At 32.2% G+C, this 25,736-nt stretch overlaps 1 protein-coding gene across 1 annotated transcript; it reads right to left on the minus strand.

Moving 5' to 3' along the window:
- Positions 1 to 1,330: 1,330 nt before the first annotated feature.
- LOC128553895 (protein turtle homolog B-like) lies at positions 1,331 to 25,367 on the minus strand. Its single transcript, XM_053535096.1, has 6 exons — positions 25,277 to 25,367; positions 19,089 to 19,376; positions 18,627 to 18,959; positions 15,596 to 15,901; positions 2,078 to 2,200; positions 1,331 to 1,428 (listed from the first exon to the last, which is right to left on the minus strand). The coding sequence occupies exons 1-6, from the start codon at positions 25,365 to 25,367 to the stop codon at positions 1,331 to 1,333; spliced, it is 1,239 nt and encodes a 412-aa protein (XP_053391071.1).
- Positions 25,368 to 25,736: the final 369 nt, after the last annotated feature.

Consider the following 25,736-nt stretch of genomic DNA (forward strand, 5'->3'; position numbering starts at 1 on the left):
AGCTACTTCGCAAATTAATCAAGTTGTTACTTGTTCGTAAATTTACGAACTGTGTCAAATACATTTCTTCCCATTTGTTAATTTTTCATAGTTTTCAAATTGTACATTTACGAATAAGTAACAACTTTGTAACTTTGTCAGGTTTACATTTCTTTCAATTTGTTAATTTTTCACCTTTTCAGCTTGTTTGTAAATTTACGAAGTCAAGATTTTTAAGTTTCTCAAATTTTTGCAAAATAAAAATTTTAATCACTTCGTACGTTTACGAAATTGTTACTTTTACATAAATTAACGAATTATGTCAGATTTTCATTTCTTCGCATTTGTTAGTTTTTCACAGTTTTCATCTTCTTCATTAATTTATGGAACTTCTGAAGTTTCTCAGATTTTTTGCAAAAGTAGAAATTTTAGTCAGTAGAAGCTACTTCGTAAATTTACGGAGTTGTTACTTGTTCGTAAATTTACGAACTGTGTCAAATGTACATTTCGTACAAATTGTTAACTTTTCACTTTTTCTGATTATTCGTAAATTTACGAAGTTGAGCTTTTGATTTTTTTCAGATTTTTGTAAAGATATAATTTTTATTCAGTTTAAGCTACTTCGTAAATTTACTAAGTTGTCACTTGTTCATAAATTTACGAATTGTGTCATATTTACATTTCTTACAATTTGTTTGTTTTTCACAGTTTTCATCTTGTTTGTAAATTTACGAAGTGTATCAGATTTATGTTTCCTATCATTTGTTAAATTTTCAGTTCGTTAATTTACAAACATTGTATTAAAAAATCTTAATGAATACGTAAATTTACGCACTAAATATATGTCGTTTTATTTTCTGTATTATATTTCTATGCAGTTTTGGAACTGAAAGGAGGAAAACAGAGCGTTATAATTGGGTTTGCAAGTGAAAGCAGAGAATCTGAATACAGATTCCCTTTTTATAAAACATTAAGTTGAATATACAATTACAGTGCTTCCTCTCTACATCGGCCCTCTGAACAACAATTCCCTCCTTGCAACAGCACTTGCTACTGACTCCAAAATATGCTAATAGTTCTTTATTTTATCTCTCTACAACAACTCCCTCCGAACAACAACCAAATTTTTCGTCTCCCAAAGGGTGTTGTTGTTGAGAAGTAGCACTGTACGTATGTGTGAAAAAGTTACGTTAAGTAATATTGGTAGTTATCGCAGGAAGTGCCGAAAATTCCATTTCCGCCGAATTTTCCGTTAGGTAAGCAGCGCGTAAGTACATAAATTCCAGTATAACAAATTAAAACTTTATTGCACAATCCTTGAAACGAATTTTGGATCGCTGCTAAATCTTGTTCACATTAAGTCTGAGACTTGTCTTACAATTTCAGGCAGTTTTGGTACACCATATATAGCAAAAATCTTGTCCATACATTGCACTACTTTTATGTATGCTGAAAAAAGCAACATGTATTTTCGTTTCAATACATGCAGTGGTCAGACTTGAAAACATATTTTGTAATAAGTTTAGTTCTATTCAGTAAGGCAATTCTCCTGTGCATTATTTGAAGCTTTGAACTAACTTCTGCCATTCATGAATTTTTAATAAAGTAATTGAAAAGGATTTATAAAGGTAACCGAAAATTTGAAAAATTACAGGTAAAATTTCTACTTTATTTCCAAATTTCAGTTTTACTTTTTATACATCTACTTTCAGTCGGGGTCTAGCAAACTGAGCTGTTTTTGTGCTATGGAACAGCTGCATTTGAAAGCTTTTTGGTTCACTGTATTTTCACGACGCAAATGAAGGTCACTCTAAATTCAAGATGGCGGAAGTACCTTAATACTGACATGATACATTGATAGTCAGTTTCTCAATGTGTTGAAATGGACCTTGGTATGTTTCAAAATGTTCATGTATAATATCTATAAAGAAATCTTTAACAGTGGTACATTTGATAACATATACTTGAATGATACTAAGTAAAGTAACGTCAAACAAACAGAAACATTGGCAATTTGAAAAAAGAAACAAATAAACGTTTTACGAGCATAATCATAACAAAAGATATAACAAATCATTCAATTTTACTGACTACTTACCTTTTTTTATCAATATTCTTCTTGCAATAATAACAATGATGACAACTCCTAAAACAGCAGCAACTACGCCACCTACCACGCTTGATGTTATAGCCACGTCGATTTCAAAATTTTCTTCTTTTCCTGCAAAATATTTACAGCAAGCCTTATTACTTGCACACTATATCTTGTTCAAACATATTTCAACTTAAACAACTGAATATGTTCTGTTATCATCTCTTCACAACTTCTTGTATATAGCGTATAGTTGAATGTCATCAGTTCAATGAAATGTGTTAAAATGCTCTCTTAATTTCAGAAGTAGTATGCATTTATCACGAATTTAACGAGGTTAAATTGTTTAAAATTGAATCTATTATAAGCGTTAACTATGAAACGCCAGGTCAAGATTAGGCAGGCAATAGTAAAGCGCCATTATTCACGCTGTTTTGCACGGAGAAGAGAGAAGGGGAATATTATATATAGACGGTGAAGAGTATCAGCAGCAAAAGGAAGTAGTGAGGCTTATGAGGTTATAACTACATTTTTGACCTCTGCTGACCGGTATCTCTGACACCTGCTGAACCAGAGAAAAAAAGTTTTGAACGACCCCTTATCCTTTACATCAAACAACTTGGATTTTAAGAAATAAAAATCATAATAGTAAAAAAAATATTTTAATTACATATAACATAATAATGGGTAGTAAAAAAAATGTCTTGTGTAAAAGAGAAGAAATAAACTGACAGTATAAATCCTCAATAAGTTACAACAAAAAATGGTAAATTGATGTTAAAAACAACCTGTGCATCTTGCGGCGATATTAAAACAAAGTTTGTGAAACTTACTGGAGGGGCAATTGTCATTCATAAAGCTATGTTACCGTTTTCACGTAAGAAAGGGTTAACACTTCCAGAATACCTTATTGTGGTCCTAGTAACCATTTAAAACAGAAATAAAAAATAAAGCAAATCGTAGGTACCCAGCCTTGGTCATGAATTGTCTGTTTCTGAGAGTCGGAAAATACTGAAAAATCTATTATCAAAGGCAGATAAATCAAGCACCGGTACCTATGGTTTTATATATCTCCTTATTCCGTAATGTGCCGTTGTATGAACCTGGGATCTTGGAACATTCTTTTGTTGGGATCTTGGAACGATCATAGATCATCAACAAAAGAATGTTGCAACAAACCGGGTTATATATATATATATATATATATATATATATATATATATATATATATATATATATAGGAAACTGTCAGTTGTGTCTTAAAATAACGAATTAATTGATGGTGCATTTTATAAAGAAGCAATTCTGCCTACTAAGCAAGACATTTTTAGAAAAGAAAAAAAAGTTATAGAACGAGACTTTAAGAAAAAAATAGGCCTTAGTAAAATGGAAAGATTACAGTAAAAAAATAATAGCCGGGTTTCGTTTAGTAACCTTAAACTACTATAATATCCTTTTTAAAGATATATAAATGTGTAAAAAAAATTATAATAAGCAATGGAATAGAAACGACAGATTAATTAATTATACACTTAACTAAACTTGCAGCTGCTTACAGAAAAAAAGTTATAAGTTTTGTGGAAGTGTAAATACTGCATTTCAAAACACAGCTGATATTGTGGGTTGCTCAGTTGCTCGTAGTTCCTGCTTTTCATATATTTGTTTCATTTGCCGGGCCTGTTCGATCCGTAATTTTTCTTAAAAAACTGAAAGCTGGAGATAAGAAAACTATTTTAAAGTTACATCATCAAAACCTGAAGACAGTAAAGTTTTTGAAGTAATTTTACAGCACATTTAGAAATGCAGAAAGATAAAACCATTCAATGCCTATTGAAATGCATTTAAAGGAATTTAAGCTGAATAGATACATTGTTGGCGGTAAGTTAAGGGTAGGAAAGCGTTTTTAAAAACATATTTTTACTTTAAGGTAGAACGCGACAATTTGCGAACTTTCGAGTAGCGTCTTGAAATTTGGCGTGTGTAAAGTTAATCATATTTCAAACAAACAGCAGTTTATTTTATACCAATAGAGTCAACCAGTTTTTGTACACGAGACGTCAAATTTGACTACCAAAACCCGTTTTTGAAATGACGTCGCCGCGTATCCTTGGTAACTGTTACGGGTACTGCAACGGCATCAGCCAACAATTTTTCTTAAATTCTACACTATTCGACGAGAATAAATGTTTCCTTTATGCTGATATAAAACCATTGTTTTACGTCGACAAATATTTGAAAAATGGAAAGAAAATCGCCGTTTTTTACAAAAAATGACGTTCAGCTTCGCTGCATTTTTCGGCTTTAAAGCGGCATATTATAAAATCCCTGAATTAAAGTTTTGATGTTTTTTTTCAATAAACGGTGTTTAAAATGTATACCGAGTCAAAATGACAAATCACCGACTCAAGTTTTTCGGTACTTTTAATTTTATTTCCCCACCCTCATGCGTATTTTTTACCGCAATTCGACGTCTGCAGATACATTCGAGACATCATAATTCGGCCACTGTGTTTAGACGTTTAGCTTATCAGTTGCACCATTTAGTGTTTTATTGTCAAAACGAATCGTGGTACGTTAGATATTTTTCTTTTCTAAAGAGGTCTTTATAACTGTAAAGCTGGCTACTTCAGTGCGAAATGGAAATGCATAATGTAAAACATACGCTAACATGACAACGTTTTTCATCTTTTTCTTATTCGAAGTACCACTAAAAAGTTCTCCGTTGTAATGTTCCATGATAATCATGATATAAGATAGGTTTCACTTTGATTACTATCCCAAAGTTACATATATGCGACGCGTAAGCGTATCCTTATAAACATCCGATGAGTGAGCTGCTAAATTGTTTGAAAACTGTTACAATCTCAGACGCTTACTGAGTAAAAAAAACAAAGAAGAAATCTTACACATGTACACGTACTCGTACAAATCCTCGTAAATACGAAACCAGGACTTGCACTGTTTCCTGTCTTTCTTTATTTTACCCTACCCGCTTAGCTCAGTAAAAGGAGCGCAGATCTATGAATCGTTAGTTGGATCCCCGGGTAGGGCGTGACGATTTGATAGAAGGCATGTGTCTGAAATCATTCGTCATTCATCTCTGATCTAGGTGGTGAAGTTGGAAGTTACTTGTTGAAAAGACAGAATCCAGGAACACTGGTTAGGTTAGCCGCCCGTCGTAACATAGAAAACTGCGCTAAACTCAAAACAAACAAACAATTTTCTTTCTTTTTTATTTTTAATTTTTGAATATTTAACAGTTTTAGCTAGAGTATTTACTAATGTTAGAAAAAATATTATATATGAAATATGTTTCTATTATGTGTCTGTGAATATAAGGATAACCTTTCTTTACACACATCTCTGAAGAGCAAAAACCTCTTTGCAAAGGATGGTGTTTCTATTTAGCTATAACCAACTTGTTAAACGAATCAACCTTTTCAGAGCAACAGCCTCCGTACAACAAATATATTATGTTTCTCCGTGGTTGCACTTGATTTGGAATCGGGGTGTCTGACTTCTCTCCAAACAATCGAAATATTTCCAAAACGTAAATTGTTTTATAAAGTTAGATAAACTGATAATGTTTATTCGAACGTGGTGATATAATGACATAAGGGTTTTTTAAAAATTTCTACAGTTTTACTTTTTTTCGCACTGTGCCGGGGTTGGCTAGGTTCTGTATACCCCCGTGTTATTTTCTGAAGACTAACTGTCGTCCGAATACGCTTCCTTAAGACACATATTAGCTGATAAATATGTCTATTACGTAGCATAAAGTACAAATTCTATAATATGTAATCATTTTTACGCGTAGATAATACGTGACGGAAATAGAGGCCTGTGATGGAATTGTTGAGATAATTCAAATAAAGGATTTTCGTTATATTCTGACGTTTCCTTATTCATTTTTGTAAAACTTTACAATGTCATGAGCATCAATCATGTATTATCATGAACTTGCGAGATAATTCATTTCAATCTCAACTTTGAATGAAATCCTTGCAAAGTTGTAAAGGGCTCTTTTGATTAAATTCTCCTTAAAATAGGAAAAAAAAACGTTGTCTTGATCACAAGACATAAGAGAATCCACTGAATTAAGTTTTTTTATCTGGAGTAGGGGTAGAATAATTTTATTCGGCGCAAGGGTAATGGGTAGTCGATTTCGTCGGATTCTCATAATTATATTAAATATAATCTAAAGTCTGATTTCTGCACTTAAATAATTTCGGCCAAGGTAACGGAGTTTTAAGGCTATATTTATTGAATTATACTAAGAAAAATAAAAAAGAAGAGTTTATCTTAAAAAGAGGATTTACAAGAAAAATACTCAATTGCGCTATCTAGTGATTGTGGGGTAGGTGTAGCGTAATGTAATTTTACGCGAAAATGAATACAGTGACCCCATAATTTCATTCCTTCAATCGACACAAAATTAAGTTTTAATCATCATATTAGTTTACAGTCAAATTGTATTGTTTTACATGGAACAAGATTTAAGGTGGAATGCGCCCCAATTTTTTTTTGCCAAATATTGTCCTGAAATTTATACTGTACAAAATTCAGGATATATGCGATTGAGTTCCGGTTTTACTTTTTCTCCATATGTTCGTGTTTTTTGCTATTTGTCACAAACATGGCCCCTGACGTCACTTTTCGTGCAACGCCTAGTTCCGAGTGTTTTCGGCATTATTCCTTTCCTGCGCTCTGAATGTCATATAAATGAAAAATACAAAATAATGTTCATTTTGCAAACAGAAAAAAACTACTCAATGGTATAAAATTCAGTGAAATGAAATTGACGCTTAGGACGTCAGTGACGATTTTTTGACGTCAGAACGGAAAAAATCACATCAAGTTTTGCTAATAATTTTGCCTTAAAATTCAGTTTATAAAAAATCGGCTGATAAAAAAACCGTATAATTTTGGTATGTTGTTTCGCAATGTGTGTACGTCTAGTAGACACATAAATACTTAGGGGTCACCGACGTAAATTTTTCGCAATATAACATTACTTTACCCTAACCCCCACATGGTTTGTGGCAATATGACGTTAGAGTAAAAAAGAATGTGTTTCAACTTACACAACTCACGTTCGTGTTTAAAACGAGATGTATTTATTATAAGAAAAAAATTCAAAATATATTCGATCGCAACTTCAGATGTCATGTACTTGTGAAAGGAAACACCTTTGACAAAATGTATATCTTGTACAATTGTCCGTAGTATTTGGCCTGACACTCATCAGTCTATGCTAATATTTTCGGACGTTTTCGTTACTTTACGCAATATTGTATCCTGAAAAGATCTAAAATTAAACAAATAACCTTTATAGTTAACCGTCTGACTTCCACGCACGTTACCACGGGTACGAAATTACCGCAGATCATTTTTTAAATTCAATATAATGAAGTGTTACCGTATTTGCTTTTATTCTTACAATATCTTTTGCGACGATTTTCACGAATTCTAATTGTTTTCTCTTGTAGTTTCTATTTTCGGAAGTAATTTGTTTTTTATCTTAGATACCTTTAAAGATTTTACTCTACACTTACTACAAAATATCTTGAATACAAGTATATTTCTTTCAATAAATGAACCATAAATATAAATAGATAAGTTTATTAATTTCCCGTCCTGTAAATTTTGGAGATAAGATTTAAAAAAAGATGTTAGACTGAGGACTTCAACCCACAACTCCGAGATGGATGGCTAATCGTTTTGTCCCCGCAGCTATTTGCACATACGATATTTTTTTAAGTAATATAAAGAATACTTACGCAGTAGTTGTTTCTCTATTGGGGGCACTGTCAATACTTATGGACAATATATCCACATTTACTATCCATTTGTTATTTTATTGATGGTTTCAAAATGCAGATTCAAAGCTGAAAGTATAGATGTTACTAATCTTCTCAGTCTAAGGCAAAATGCTAACTTAGCTTTGTAACAAAGCTAGTATGCGGTCAGTTGATGATTTAATTTCGTGAAAATAGGTACTTAAACATGTTTTAAATACTTAGAATTTTCGTTCTTATGTAGTTTTATGATATCAGGATTTGCCTGATTTTACCAGAAATACTCATCGCTCATTTCACATGTATTATCAGCACGAAAACAGTATACTCACATCCATTCTACAGATAGAGGAGCAACTCCAATTTAAACATATCGGTACAGTTCAACTTTTTATGCTCTTTGGTAGTATCACTATTTTGCTTTCAAAATGAAGGAGGCGTGTTTTATATTGTTTAAAATTGCACTGAAATGTCCACTAGAAATACTTTATTTTTGAAATCAGATGTTTAACACATGCACATGAGATCAAAAATCTATGTCGGCGATCTAGGGTTAAATTAAATTGCATGGTACTGAAATTTAAATATCCGGACAATTACTAAACTGTTATGCTCAAATTATTTGTTAATGATATACGTCTTGAACAAAACATTGCCTTTTTCAATATATGTCAATCATTTGTATATTGACCGCGTACCTTTTGTGTCGGCAATTTGGACAACAGATACGTTACATCTAGATGTAACACATCTATTCACTTCAAATACTCAGGTGCGTAATGCATTTTCCGGAACGACTATTGACAGTTTGAATGTTTAATGATCTGATTGTCAAAAAATTTATTTATTAACGAAATAAACATATTGTAGAAAATGAAATCAGATGATGTTCAACTGCCACAGTGTTTTAATTTGTTTTTAACAGATACGTTACGAAGTGTTTCATTCAGCATGCATTTATATTGCATTTATTTAGAAATATTACTGGACAGTGTAGTAGAACACATGTTTAATTTTGTAACCGAGTTAAAGTATTTAACTTTCAGTCCAGATTTCATATTTTTCACTTGAGAAAATATATTAAAAACAGATACGTTACAAACAACAGATACGTTATACGACTGTGCTATAAAAGTGTAAAAATGTTTGAATTGTTTGAATAATTATCACCATAACTTAAAGTTGATGGCGGTTTTATTATTGATATCTGAATCTGAAGTTAATAAGACTTCATAAATATTGAATAAACAGATACGTTACAATTTCAATTTTTTATGTTAGATGTTCAAATTAAAGTTTTTCTATACAAAACATTCTCATTTTGTGGTATATTTCTTTATTTTCAAATAGAATCATATCAAAATGTATGAAATATAAAGCAAATGTAACGCCGTTTTATCAGTTTAAAAAATGCGACTGATACGTTTATACGAAATAGGTAGACAATTTTCCCTAAAGAGCCAGTATTTTCGGATATATCTAAGAACCAACAGTTATATTGTTCATATAGTGTGTTTCCCTCATCAATTCAAGTACGTTAATCTACATGATGATATAGATCTTATTTCATAATCCAATATAACATGCGTTTTATGACAACTGATATTTGTGTAAATTACGTTATTTTTTCCATACCATTTGATTTATTTTATCAATCATAATGTATAAATTACTTCATTTCTTATTAAACTATAAAGAGTATTTAGTCTGAACAGGTAAATAATAGACCAAATAGTGTTATGCGTTATATCAAAATACTTTTTTAAATGAAAATTCGCAGTGTAACTTATCTGTCGCTGATTTACAGCTATCTTTGCAAAATCAGTGAACTAACGAAAAATTGTCGATAGTTAACTACATGATTTGATTTGTGTACTCCAAAGGCATGAAACAACTAAATAAAAACAAATCTGATTATATTTGGGAACATCAGGTGTGGGCATATTTATGCTGTCCAAGCTGCTCCTCTATCTGTAGAATGGACGACCAGATCCTGTATCTGATATGAAATTAATATTTTTACACGGATTAATTTATTGTAAATCATGAAACAATTTCTACCAATTTAGACATCAATCTCCACATCTCATTCGTGCGAGATTACGAGTTGAGAGAAGAGTCTGTTCTATAGGCATTATGCTGAGCAACTTGTATCATTTTTATATCCTTGGTAAACGACAAGCGATCAAAGCCCTGACCTTCCACACGAGAGAGACAAAGACAGTGAGGTCATAGTAAGGCAGAGTAGCTAGTCCAGCGAACAGAGTTTATTCTTAAAAAAAGATCTTCAAAAGACTATAAAGTATTGCAGCTTGCCAGACGCAGAGAATTTATTCTTGAAACGGTGTCTTTTTATTACAATCAAGCACAACTGCTGGTCCGATGCAGATAATTTATTTCTTGGTGGGAACCTTCTGGTCAAGTGCAGCTACAAGCTCTTAATAATGAATGCTAGGAAATATTTCATAAAACCCTCACCAGTTGCAGCTTTCAGATTTAAGAAGTACGGAAAAAGTAAAAGCCATTTCTGTTTCTCCGGATGCCCTGGATATAGATATAGAAACTGTAGGTTTGTGTTCACAATCTGAACACTTAAATCTAAATAATTTTAAGTCATTTCAAGGAATCAACACACATAATACACGTTGATTAACCAATGATCAAAAGTCTTTTTCGATAATATCCTTAAATGCGAAATGTCATTTACATAATTTACACCCTTGATAAAATATCTCATTAAGATATTTCAGGTCCGTAATAACTTGAATGTTATTACATGTTTTAAAAAAACAACTTTTTTCTTTAACACTTTCTTAGCAAATATCACCATATGTCTATCAATACTTTCATGTCAATTCATCTCATCAATCATTCCGAATTTACCGTTAATACATACAGCTTCGCACATTCTTTAGAATATTTTGTTAAAAATGGCAATTAAACGTGTCATGTCTTCATTGGGTAGGGGTAAAATATCGTCAAATATTGAAAAATTAAAGTCGGTGACCCCAAGTGTTATAAGAGTCTACTAGACGTTCACACACTGCGGAACAACATACCACAATTTTTACGTTTTTTTATAGAGTCGATTTTTTATAAACTGGATTTTAAGGCAACATTTGTAACAAAACTTGATGTAAGTTTTTCCGTTCTGACGTCACAGTATCGTCTCTGACGTCCTAGGCGTAAATCTTAATTCGCAGAATTTTATACCATTAAGTAGCATTTTCTGAATGCAAAATGACAATTATTTTGTATTTTTCATTGATATGACATTCAGAGCGCAGGAAAGGAAAATTACCGAAAGCACCCGGAACTGGGCGTTGCACGAAAAGTGACGTCAGGGGCCATGTTTGTGACACAATAGCAAAAAACACGAACAATATGGCGACAAAGTAAAACCGGAGCTCAATCGCATATATCTTAAATTTTATACAGTATAAATTTCAGGACGAAATTCGGCAAATAAAATTTGGGGCGCATTCCACCTTAAGCAAACTTTTTATCTAAACCTCAACGTCATTTTTGTCGCCCTGACGTAACTCTAACGTAAATATCGATTTTAACGTTGAAATGATCACCACAAATTATATACCATTTAAAAGACATTTTTAAATGAAAATATGATAAGTAATAAGCAAACAGATACTTAATGACTGAATAGAACGATTTACGAAAACTGTCCGACGGACGTGAAAGTTCATCAAAAATGGACGTCAATGATCGTGCTTGAAGTTTTGTTTAAAAAAAAGTTACAGAAAAATCAAAAATGTAAAAATTCGCATTTTATAAGAATATGATGGATTTTATATCAAATAAATCGTCGAAACGGAGCCCAATTACTTCAACTTTATGCGCATTCTACAATAATTATAGCATGTTTCGTTACTGGTACGTTATATATTATATTGAAATGTACTTTTTACTTATAAATATGCCTTTCAACTTTCAAATATAAACATCCTGCCATTGAATGAAATATTTGTTGCTGTTTTGTATAAAGGTCTCTGAGGACCAGTAAAACACTAAATGGTGCAGCTGATAAGCTAACCACAATGGCCAAATTATGAAGTATCTGCAGACGTCAAATTCCGGTAAAAAATTTACGCATGGGGCTGAAGGAAATAAAATCAAATGTACCGAAAAACTTGAGTCGGTTACCCGTTCCCCTTCCCAAAATTTTATTTGTCATTTGAACTCGGTATACATTTCAAACACCGTTTATTGAAAAAAAAATCAAAACTTTAATTCAGGGATTTTCTAATATGCCGCTTTAAAGCCGAAAAATACAGCGAAACTGAACGACAATATTTAGTATAAAATGACGACTTCCTTCCCATTTTTCAAATATCGGCGTAAAACAATATTTTTTATATCAGCATAAAGGAAACATTATTTCTCGTCGAACAGTATAAACTTTAAGATTTGTTGGCTGGTGCCGTTGTAGTACCCGTAACAGTTGCCAAGGATACACGGCGACGTCATTTTCAAAACCGGGCTTTAGTGGTCAACTTTGACGTCTCGTGTACAAAAACTGGTTGATTCTATTGTTAAAAAATAAACTGCACCTTGTTTGAAATATTGTCAACTTTACACACGCCAAATTTCAAGACGCTACTCGAAAGTTCGCAATGTCGCGTTCTACCTTAAGTACAATAAATAGAGATGGTTAACAGACATAATGCTGACTATGATTACAACAAACTTGCATTTTAGCTGAAATAGCTAATCCAGATATAAATGATAAAAATCATATATAAAGATACGGAAAATTGGAAACATCATTAAACTTGAACAAATATACATCGATGAAATTAAAAATATGTAACTGATAAATTAAAAAAACATATTAAAGATCCGTATCTTTACAATAAAGAACCGTTTGGAAATAGAAATTCATATTTATATTTTATTTAAAATATTTGGTTATGAAAGTAATAACATTTTTCCATTGTATATTTGAAAAGCAATGTGAAATGTTACTGACTAATGAAGATAAAATAAGTTCGCACTTTTGATTAATGACTTAAGTTTGTTTGTTAGCTTTGGGTTTATTACGCCTTTTTTCAACAGTATTTCAGTCATATAACGGCGTGCATTTAACCCAACCAGTGTTCCTGGATTCTGTACCAGTACAAACTTGTTCTCCGCAAGTAACTGCCAACGAATGATTTAATGATTTCAGGCACAATGTCTTTTATCAAATCGTCACGGAGAACATACGCCGTACCCGATTAAAAACTTTAAGAGATTGATATTTATTGAAACAAAAAAAAAAAAAAAAATAAATAAATAAAATAAAATAAAATAAAAATAAAAAGCATTTCTGCAAATCTTGCTTACAATGTTTTTCTCAGAGTATTAAATGAATATATTCAAACTTGTTTAACTATTATTGGTCCTCAAGCTGTGAAGATGCCAAAAGAGGGAATTAAGGTATCTTTTATGGATTATCAGAAACATTTAATGGCACCTTCAGTAATTTATGCTTACTTAGAAAGTATAACTAAGAAAATATCAACAGCTTTAGCCTCATCTTACAGTTCATTTACTGAGCCATATCTTAAACAAAGATTTTGATTATGGCTACAAAGTTGTTTGCTGTCATAATGATAAATATACTAAACCGAAGCAAGTTTTTAGAGGCCCTTCTGCAGTTAATCAATTTATCAAGGCAGTACTAAAAGAAGAAACATATTGTACGAAAATAATTAAAGAACAATTGAATAAAAAAAATTAACCATGTCTGCTAAAGATGAGATTTAAAGAGAAAAAAACAAACTGCTTGTCATATTCATGATGAAAAATACAAAACAGGAGAAGTAAAAGTAAGTGATCATTGTCATATTATTACAGATTGACAAACAAAGTTCCTGTTGATTTTTACAATTTAAGAGGTCCTTTATAATGCAACAAACCGAGCCTGTAATATTTCTGTTTATGTCGTGTGAGCGATATGTGGTTTTCCACTTTCTTATTTTACTATTTGCTGATGTTTTTTGAAAATTTTAGGAAACTATGCTTATAAATTTGATCCTTGCAATCACTTTAGTAGTCCCGGGTTGCGTTCGGATGCAATGTTAAAATGACTAGAATAAGTCTAGACTTAAAATCGGATATAAAATACAAGAGAGACTATAATCCTAATTTATGAGCCTCGATGCCAATAATCTCTACAGATTTGCAATGTATCGATCCTTTTTTACGCCCCAGACTTGTAGCATATAGTGTTACCACTGTCCAATGTTTTTGAATCCGTCTGTGCACATGGTTGTGTCCAATTTAAAACTTTATTATGCTGTGTTAGACTTTTTAAATATGTTTGCATAAATGACCGAAATAACGAGACATTATGTCACATTCAAAACCCATACTCCTACATGTAAAAGGTCAAGCTCACACAAAGTGAACAGAGATTTAAGGTATATTTATTTTCTTTCTGATCTATATAACTTAATATTTTTAACTATTTATTTGAATATTTTGGTTAAAATGTTCACCACCTCAAGATGACGGGTCAACTTCAAAACCCATTCCCTACCTGAAAAGTCAATGTCAAACTTAAATATTTAAAGTCATTTTTCAGCTCTAAAATAACCTACTAAAATCACAGAATTACAGAAATACCAAGTGTTAAGACCCTGACTACTATAGACTTGTGCACTCTGCATACCATCTAGATGAGATTTATTATTGACACTAGTGTTTTTTTAAATCTTCCAAGCAGTTAAGATGATATGGAGAACACACAAATTCAAGGTATTTGACATTTGACGTCTATGTATTACCTTGACCTTGAACCTAGTGACGTGACTTGCACACCCTGCAGGTAAATAACTGAGGCTAGAGTTTAAGGAAAATGCGCTCTGCATATCATCTAGCTGAGGTTAATAATCGATCCAAGTTATTTTGAAAATCTTCCAAGTGGTACAGAAGATATTGAGTGGACAGGGGTAAGGATGGAAGGGCGGACGGGCATGTGCGACCATACCCTCTTGCAACCATTTTTTCTCACAAATCAAAATAATTTGAATAATTTAGGTAAAACTGAACCAGCTGTTTCTAAATATTTCTGTTTCCCCTATATTAAAACTGACCACTAGCCCTGTCAGCAATGTTTTTACGAATTGTAACTATTTGAACTTAACATATTTGACATTTATGTATGGTCACCAAATAGATATTTCTGTGTAATTCATTTTAAATCTGTCCAGACGATCTTTAAAGGTTTTATTTCCAATTGTCACAGCAACCACAGTTTTGCATAAAATTCATGGAAATTATCTGAAAGACTTTGGAAGGGAACCACCAAGTTTTTTTTTGATCAACTTCACGATGGATTCAGAGATGTTGTTTGAAGAAAATGGTGACATCGAAGGATGAACAAACGGAAGTCGGGCGTTGAGTGATCACAACAGTTAACCTTGTGCATTTATGCTCCGGTGAGCTAATACAATAAAAAAGTGGTAAGGGTAAATGAACAATAATGCAAAGAAGAAAAAAAAACTATTATCAAGTGCAAAGACTTATGTCACATGTAAAAATTCCAAAACAGATCAAACGTAAAACTTTATCTGTATGTTGTTATCATGGTAAAAGTACTATGCACATTTACACCAACAATCAGTGCAAAGGCTGTAATTGAGCCAAAGGTTGTTTGACCAGACTAAACTGGATGATAGTGTTCTCTTTTGTTTAGTTTTTTCATAACATATAACATTCTTACCAGTCTTCGAAGTTGTAGTATAATTGAGAATCTCTGTAAACGGGCTACTTCCTTCATTGTTAAACGCATACATATGAACAAAATATGTTGTAGAATCATGAAGATTCGATAGAACTTCAGATACTGGTTCTAAACTCTCATTCAGTCCGCCATAGACTGTTATATTTCTCCACATATTTAGGTCAGTACTAAGCTGTATTACAAATGTTTGTGCGAGCCCTCCATGGTATCCCCGTATCCAGGACAAATGCGCTGTGTTATACTGAATATTGTCTACTGTGACATTATATGGCTGGCCCGGAGGACCTAAATATATGAAGTAAAATGAGATTGCTATTAAATTTGATAATTTCTATTTATCGACTGCTAAAGTGTTTGACACAACTAAGTATTGTATTGTTATTGAAATATAAAGGGAAGAAATTTTAATCTGAGTGTAGAGAATGGAGGGTATAGACTGGGACATGCATGTGGTAACGAAAGAAACAAATTGGGAGGGTGCTGGGTGGATACTTAAAATGAAATTAGTTATAGACGAAAAAATATATTTGTAGCGTATACAGTCCTCTTTATTTTCATTATGCATAAAGCAGATTAGAAATATTTCAGCTGCATGCCAAAATACATTTCTGACCATAGATTTCTAGTCCTATTTCAAACTAAGAAATGAGCAGAACTCAAGGAGATTTTTGAATAGAAATATGTCTTATGTAAAGTTTCAATCTATTTAGCTTTTACTGAAATACAGTTTGATTGTTACAGGCATAATTATAGCAAAGCCTTAGCCAAATTGCCTAAGTATTAAAATAACAATAATTTGAATTCAATTTTACCGAGTGTTGTCAAAGTAGTGCGGATGACTGGGATGCATTGTCTGAAGTTTCAGTCTAATACATATAGCTGTTACTGAAATACAGCTTTATAGGTATTTGCACACAAACCTTAAACCACATAGAAAACGTCGATAAAGAGCCTAAATTTGAATTAATTTCAACCTAGAGTTATCTAACTTGGTCAGTATAGCAGATTTGATGACTTTGAAGCTTTGTGTAATTTTTTATTTCAATGCATGTAGTTGTGACATAGATATGAACTTGCACTCAAACAATTTAACCAAGCAGAGAAGTCGACCCCCGGATGGATGGAACAACTCTCACTCTTCTTTGAACAGTTGAGTTAAAAACTAAAACTTTCAACTTACATTCAACTTTTTACAAGTTAAATTCATTTTTTTTCTCTCATAATAGTCTCGTTTTTGTCTTTATTAGTAAGATTGTATTTTATTGCAACATCTCGTTCTCTCCAATTAAAAGTCTTGAATTCTTGGCTTACTCTTTAAAGACATAATTTTGTTTATGACATTTCATGTAACTATACTTCAAGCATATTCTGAGTACCATATTTTCCTACATCAAAGTAGCCTGCCAAGTGTATTTACCCAACTCGAGGTCAAGCTTACACTTTGTCTTGAAAAAAAATTATTCAACACCTGTCAAATATGGAACTGGCATTCGATATATATTTATCACATTAAATGTTGTGGCTACAGTATCAGAACAGTGCTGGAGTATGTGTGGGTGTTTGCAAGAAAATGAATGAAAATATATACCAGTTTATTTAAATGAACATCGTTTTCTTAAAATGAATTCACATCAACGTTTGTGAAAGTAAATTCTAAACAAAATGCTATTATATTGTACGGACATAGTACTAGAGATCAATCAAACACACAAATAATAATCCTACCCTGCATTTACCTTTACACCTGAATGACACAGGTTAATAGGAACAATGAAAAAACTGTTTGGTTAAAGGGAAATATGCAGCATTTGGCAACATTTCTTATTAGAAAGAACTAGGTAAAACATTAACATTAACGAAAAAAGTATCAAAATCGGACTACAAACAAAAAAGATATATCCATTTAAATACCATCTATGTACTCGAATGGCAGCCATTTTGGGCACAGTGACAACATCATTCTTTTTCTTGTATGGGCATTACCATATATGGAAAATCAGTAAATAACAACTAAGAAAAAATTATTTTGTGGACCATAATATAATATGAACCTTAGTATGTGTGTATACCTTAAATTTAATCTCCATGTTTAATTGTACTAAATATGATTTTGCCATATATACAATATTTGGTAATGACCATATAAGGAAAGAACGATGACGTCACTGTGTCCAAAATGGCTGCCGTTTCATGAATTGATGATATTTAAATTGCCATATCTTTATTTTTGTTTGTAGTCCGATTTTCATTTTTATTTTTCGCCAGGTTATAGTATTCATTTTTTTCTAAATATATACATTTACAAATGTTGAATTTCCCCTGTAAAAAGCTTAGAGATCGGTCATTTCATTGTAATGTCAAATTTCATGGCAAATACTAAATAATTATTTCTTTTTTTTATATATGCTGTGTGTTATTGTACAAATAACATTATGTCTAAATTTCAGCTTAAATAATGGATCTGAATTTATTTTATTAGTCTTGATACATTTTCTAATATCAATAGTCATGTATTTGACAACTTTGTTGCATTGAGATAAGTTCTCTCTACAATAATCCAGGTTATTATAATTTGGGATTAAGTATTTGTCAATGGCTTGAAAGGTAGGACTATCTGCAAGAGCGGTTTCATGGAAATTAAATAAGAGTTTTCAGAAAATCTTAAATAACATGCTTCAAAATGACCAAATTAAGACTTAAGCGTAATATTTGGTTTTAAATGTTATATAAATGTTTACATTGTTTTTTGTTGTCACATGGCGACTTTTGCCCCTCCGTGCATTTTTTTTTCATCACGAGTGGACAGCCGGGTAGAACTACAGACGTTCCGTAAGCCAGCTGGGTGGCTCCTCACATGAAGAATTCAACGCCCCGAGTGAGGCTCGAGCCCACATCAATGAGGGGCAGTTTTTTGTATTACTAAAATTTTAGGTACTACCTCTACATTGTATTTTAAAAGTTATTTTAAAAGTTCTATGGTAAGCTTCAGAAACTAATCGTAATAATTTACCTTTTGGAACTATTTCAAATGATCGAGAGCTAGAGTCTATTTCATTTGCAACTACAAGATCATAAGATCCTAAGTCGTCCTGCGATTGTACCTGAATCAAAATTTTAGCTCTAGTTCCACCAGTCCTAATGATTTGAGTAAACACGGGTAAATTTACTTCTGCGCGAGTCTCTGACACAGAATAGATAACTCCCTCTTGTCTGGTTCCATTCACATTCCTGTAAAGTTTCACTTCAGATCCTGCTACATTTGAATAGTAGTAAATTTCTAAAGTAGCATTGTCTTTTAATTTGGCTGATGTTTTCTCACTTACATGTGTTATTACTGGGAATGCTGAAAAAAAATGAAGAAGACATTTGAAAATGAAGAACAAACCACTTCTATAACCATTACAATATAACTTAAATTTTTTGGACCTTTAACTATTTACAATTATATGGCAAGCACAAAATTGTCGCTTACATTTCACTACTAACATAACAGATCCTTCCATGAATTCCTTATTTGTACCAAACACTTTAATTCCATTACTTGCGGAACAAGTGTACACTCCAGAGTGCTCATATGTCAAGCTCTTTAACTCAAGTTTCTCCTTTCCGGGTTTCTCTGATACTTGAACATTATTCCAGGTCTGTATCCATTTACCATACTTATAGGTATTGTTAGGCATCCCTCGAGCACTACACCTTATCAATGCAGCTGTAGCTTTGACTGTGGTATTTGCTGCCACTACTGAGATATCTGGGGGATCTAAAATATGTAAATATGTTAATTTGTTATTATGTATCTCTCTTTTGACTGGGTATTACGTAATACAATTCCATGTATAAGTCATATGGTGTCTTTTTAGCTTTCTATGGTTAAGGAAGACCAAAGGTGACCCTGGTGGTTTAATTATAGGACCACAGACATTCCGTAATCCAGCTGGATTCTAACCCAAAGCTAGGTTTCGAACCCATAGAGGTATCTGCTTCGAAGTCATCGACATTAACTTCTACGCTACAAAAGCCCCCTTTATTTCTTTATTATCACCAAGCTCATAAGACTAGAATGTTGATGCCTAAAGTACAACAGTGTGGATTCAATTATTTATCGACACACCGCCTTAGTAATTTAAATATAAAAGCTCCATACAAGTCAAAGTTAAAACATCAGAGATATTTGACATAACGTTGACCCTTTAATGTGATCTTTGCCTTTGAGATAAGGAATTATTTCCCGTGGCAATATCCTGTTTACTGAGGTAATTATACTTGCCAAATGAAATAAAATGGGCCAAACAAGTTTGGTGAGGATCAATAATCCATGAGAAGTTTTAAAGAGGTCCAAACAAGAATACTACACGTCAAGATTACCAATGATCCATAAAAATGTTCATGAGAATAATTCATTTAAAGTTTTCTTCTGCTTTTAACTCAGGTGGCGCCTAACAGCGGAACTATTTGAAAAAAAAGAGAGAGGACCATGCAAGAAGGTTAAAACATGGTGAATATTCTCCAGTGATTCATGAGTAGTTGTTTAAAGTTTTTCTTATTTATTTTTAGTTCAGGAAGCCGCTAAAAGAGGCCAAGCGGAACCATTTGCGCTATTTTGTAAAAGGTCCATGCCAGAATGTTACAGACTAAGTTTTGTGAATAACTTACCAGCAGTGTCAAAGGAAAAAAAATGTTTAAGTAAAATGTTGACACGGGACGTCGGACGATGAAACCACTCAGCTACACTAATAGCTGCTAATTACTGCTCAGTACATGTCAAAGTTATCGCGTATTCAAGCTCAAAATTTACCTTGGCCGTTAAGATAGGGGACTGGGGTTTGAGCGCGACACGTTATCTCAAAGAGGCAACTATTTATGACAAATAGAAATAATTTCTCATCGTCTGTACATTTAAAAACCGGGAAAAGCTCAAATGTGACATTTGTTAACAAGTGTGACAGTGACCTTTGCGATTGGGACCTAAGTTTTGCGCGCAACACCACGTCTCATTTGTGCCAAATATAACAAAGATACCTCATGTTTTTATTTCGATGTAAATGAGATGTGAAACCAAAATGTGTAGTCCTGTTTGGCGCCATATAACCTATACTATGTTGGTGCGCCGTAAAACCCAAATAAATAAATAAATAAATATGCACGAGTTCTGCAGTTCAGATATTGAGCCAAATTAGCGGTGCAATATTAATCCGCAAAAACACGATTGCATATTTCTCGATGCAAAGTTTATTATCATTTTGTTGCATGTTCATTTGTTTTCTTATGAAATCATACATATTGTGCTTAACGGACTGTGAAAATTTGAAAATTGTTAAGGTAAATGTACTTCTTGATTCCATATCATCCATTAATGTGGTGTCATCAGTTACTGCAAAAACCTGATATGAAATTAACATGTTGATATTGGAAATATTGACTGATGTTCCATTTCACTTGAACAGAGTTGAAAATTCTGTATATAATAGTTTGAATTTCATCGAAAGTATACGTTCAAAGTGTACTGCTGTGATTTGGAATATCTGATGTGACTTTTGATTTAAGGTTAAAATCTGTCAAAATTGACAGAGATAAAACAAAAAACAACAATGCCTTACACCTAAATTAATTATAGTACTTGCTTCAACAAATTACTTTGCTAAAACTAAGTGAGTAGGTCAATATTATTCACAATAACTACTGAAACCAGTTAAAGTTATACAGGTGGTCCAAATATATCAACTGTAGCTCCCAAATTAAGAAAATAGGTCAGCAGGTTAGGGTTAAAGGAAAAGGCAATGTTGTTCTTCCGTCTGCTAGGATAGTTAATTCCGTCTGCTAGGATTTCTTATTTCATTTAAAGAAGTGAAAGAACTTTCAAAATAGGCTTAAAATGAGAAAGGTTTCAGCATTTAAATATTTGATCAACATGGCGGCCATTTTGTTACAATGACTACATAAAACAAAATGGCGGTTTTCTTAAATTTCTAGATACATATTTGAACTGTATTTACTTATTTCTGTAAAATAATTTCTCTTATTTTTCAAGCTATAATGAAAGAGATTACCAAGTTTTACATCTTACACTCAAGAAACATGTGCAATTAGTCTATTTAAAAGGTTATTTGCTAACTAAATAATTCAGCAGTGTGTAAATGACGTCATAAACACACTAAAATGGCTGCCTCCATGTTCAGCCATTTTCTTAAATTTCAAACTGCCATATCTTTTTCAATAGTGGTCCGATTTCAAAAATTCTTTCAGCATTATGAAAGGCTTGATATTAAATTAACTTAATTTTAGGCTTTCCTTGCCCTTCAAGAATAATTAAGATAAGCATTGAAATCTGTATCAAAACTTATACATGTGGTCCGAATTTCTATGCTGTACCTTCAAAAAGAAGAAAGTAGGTAAGTAGGTCAATATTAAGACTATTCAACATCAGTATTGAAACTTGTATTTAAATATAAAGATGGCCCAAAGTTATATGCAATAACTACAAAGACTATTCAAGATGAGTATTGAAATCTGTAACAAAATGTTAAATATGAGGTTCAAATTTATATGCTGTAACTTCAAACACGAAAATGTTGGTCAGTAGCTCACGATTAGGACTATTCAAGATAAGTATTGAAATCTATATCAAACGTGATACTGGTCAATATTTCTTGTAAGTCTATGTAAAACAAGGCACCACCCGGGTGTGTCCTATATTGACCTCAGGGTCATGACTTGAACAATCTTGGTAGAGAACCTCAACAGCATGCCATATACCAAATATCTAAGCTCTTATATCTGGGTCTTATGGTTTCAGAATATAATTTTGTTAAAGGTTTTTCTCTTTATAAGTCAATGTAAAAACTGTTGACCCTGGTGTGCAGTCTATATAAACCATGTGATTCCCGGGGCGGGGACATATTTTACCCTAATGGGATAATTTTATAATATTGGTAGAGGACCACTAGATGATCCTACATACAAAAATCAAACCCTAGGTCCGGTGGTTAAGGACAAGAATATTTTCAAAGTTTTTCCCTATATAAGTCTATAAAAACCATGTGACCCCCAGGGCAGGCATGGTCATATTTAACCATAGGATTATAAAGTGAACAATCTATGTAGAGGACCAATAGATGATGTCACATACTAAATATGAAAGTTTTAGGCCCTGTGGTTTTGGACATAAAGTATTTAATATTTTTCCAACATATTAGACTTTATAAACCATGTGACACCCAGGGCAGGGCCATATTAAACCCTAGGGAGATAACTTGATCAGTCATGGTAGAGAACTACTAGATGATGCTGCATACCAAATATCAAAGCCTTGTGCTATGTGGACAAGAATATTTAAAATTTATAAAGTTTTTTCCCTATAAATGTCTATATAAACTATGTGACCCAGGCGGGGCCATATTTAACCCTAGGGGCATAATTTAAATATTATTGGTAGAGGACTGCTAGATTACGCTACATACCAAATTTTAAAGCCCTAGGACCTGTGATTTGTGACAAGAAGATTTTTAGAAAATTTCCTTTCGGTTGCCATGGCAACCAGAGTTTTGTATGGAATTTAATTCTTTGAACAGATTTTAAAGACAACCATCCAAGAAACATCTCTGTGCAGTTTCATCAAATTTCGCATGGTGGTTTAGGAGGAAATGTTGTTTAAAAGAAAGTGTGGACGGACGACTGACGGACGGACGAACGCTGGACAGTAAGCAAGTACAATAGCTCTAAAAAACAGGTGTATAGTTAGAAAAGTTGTTGAGTATATTTGCTTTACAACGCGAGCTAATAGAAAAGACTTTTGTAAAAGAAAGCACTCGCAAAAGACTTTAATATATGATCTATATCAAAAATAGATATATTTATTGTTATCATGGAACATTTAAATATATTTTCGCTGTCACATTTAGTAGTTATAGCAATTCAATATTTAAGTTTCTTTTTTGTTTGCTCTTGAATAGACCTGCATAAATTTAACTTCACCGATATATGGTGGCATACTTGATCACAAGTATTTCGTCTTCACCGTTTTACGCCAATTGCGTAATTTTGGTCTATACCATCCGTTATCTTAACAAGCAAATATATTTTTACACGTATTATTGCAGACCTATCTATCCCTTTAAATAAAGTTCTGCAGGTTTGATAAACCGGAAGTGATGGAGTAACATCATTTATCCGGAAAACTTAGAATAAAGCCTGGATTCGCCGTACGGAAATGAGAATCATTTTATGAATTAATAGCGACCTGTGAGTAAATTTACTTCTGGTAACGTTATTACCATTCTTAAATTAAAATATGATTTTAAAACATCTGAAATGTTAAATAATTCAAAATAATGTCTTGAAATTAGTATGAAATGTGTTGTTTATTTTAATCATGGTCAAATATCTCAAAAATAGGCACATGGTTCTATACATTTTATTTCTCCACATTATAGGCCATTTGTTTATTTACAACTGTGAGAATCACAGAATTAAAATCTACATTGTAAAAAAATTTCTATTCTCGAAAATGATTTTTCCGTAGACTCCCATTAAGAACAATTGCGTGAGGTCTAAATTTTTCAAATCAGTCTAGCAAAAATTCAAGCCCTCGACCCTATTGTTTTATTTGCTGAATTTTCTAATGATATTCTGAAGTTTTGAAAAATCAGACTTTAATCAAATTATATATTGTAGAACAAATTGCGATCTGAACATGCAGAACTATTTTAATGAAAATTTCAAAAAGTAAACTGACTTTTTGATGATATAACTAGTCTTGAAGTTGTATTTAACCTGTTTTAATTCACTATGTTCACTTCATTAACTAATCTAGTCGACATTAATTTATTTTCAAACATGCAAAATTAGTGGAACAGGTGTTTTTTGTAGATATACATGTACTTTTAATAAAAGTTAACTGCTTTAGTGCTTAAGCATGTAATAAAGTGTTTTAATTACATACTGTACTAGTAGTATAGCTTATTTGGGTTTCGGACTACTTTTGGCCCCTGAACCCCAGAAACTTGGCCGTCTGTCTCATTTAAACAGAAAGCGAAAATTTGAAAAATAGTAACCACACAATGCATGGTATTACATACAACGCATTGTATATTATATAAAAGGTGACAAAGTTAATATCAAATGCGGCAAAAAAAGTTCGTTAAACATACTGCTGTGTTTGCGTATCAAAAACTTTAACGCCGTTATAAATATCGATTACTTCGATATGAAATAGGAACTGATTGTTTGTTCATTCTGTCTGAAAAAAGGAATATTTATTTAATAGAATTTATATTTATCACTTTATACAAATTGTAAAAATTATATCTGTAGAAAATTTGTATAGATTGGGAGATTTCATTGTGATTCCTTTTCCATATGTAAGAGCCATTCCGGAAATATAATGTAACCGATTCCTATACTTGTGTAATTCCGTTTGTATTGTTTAGTTGTTATATTTCTTTCTTTAGTTTGTTTTGCTCTTTACTCCCTTTACTTTTATGTTTCATTGATTTTTTTACAGCTATTTGACCCTTTAAAGTTTTTATTGTTCCATTTACATCATCAATAACTACTTCTACACTGTCAATTTCAGGCCTGATTAATGGCATAGGATTCTTATTTATTTCAAACACTTAGATGGCTTATAATAATCATAATTTTCTAAAACTTTGTTATCAATACCGGCATCTGGATTTATTTTTTGTACATTTGACACTTCTTCCCTAGCTGTCCGTTCCTTAACTGCTATACATTTCTTTTCATCTCTAGCCATTTTTCTTGCAAACAATTCCTCTCTTCATTGTCATCGTCAGCAAGTCTATTGTCAATCTCTTCGTTTGTCATTTCATTCGCCGGCTTTCTTTATTTTTCTTTCGCATAACCTTCTTATCTCCAAAATTGGTTTATAACTTCGACTATACATTATTAAATGATTGACGCAATGTTCAAATATTACAATAAGTATAGGGGTCAGCGATATCTAAACGTCTCGACTAAATCTATCAAAAAATCTTATTACACAGCAAAGTCGCCACAAATTATGAGTGCTAACAAGTAAAGACTAGATTTAATTCTTTCTTCATCATTTGGTAAGTAATTACTTTTTAATGTTAAATAAATAATTATGTTGATTTTCCAGTAA

The sequence above is a fragment of the Mercenaria mercenaria genome, unplaced genomic scaffold (genome assembly GCF_021730395.1).
Source record: "Mercenaria mercenaria strain notata unplaced genomic scaffold, MADL_Memer_1 contig_4455, whole genome shotgun sequence".
Lineage (NCBI taxonomy): Eukaryota > Metazoa > Mollusca > Bivalvia > Venerida > Veneridae > Mercenaria > Mercenaria mercenaria.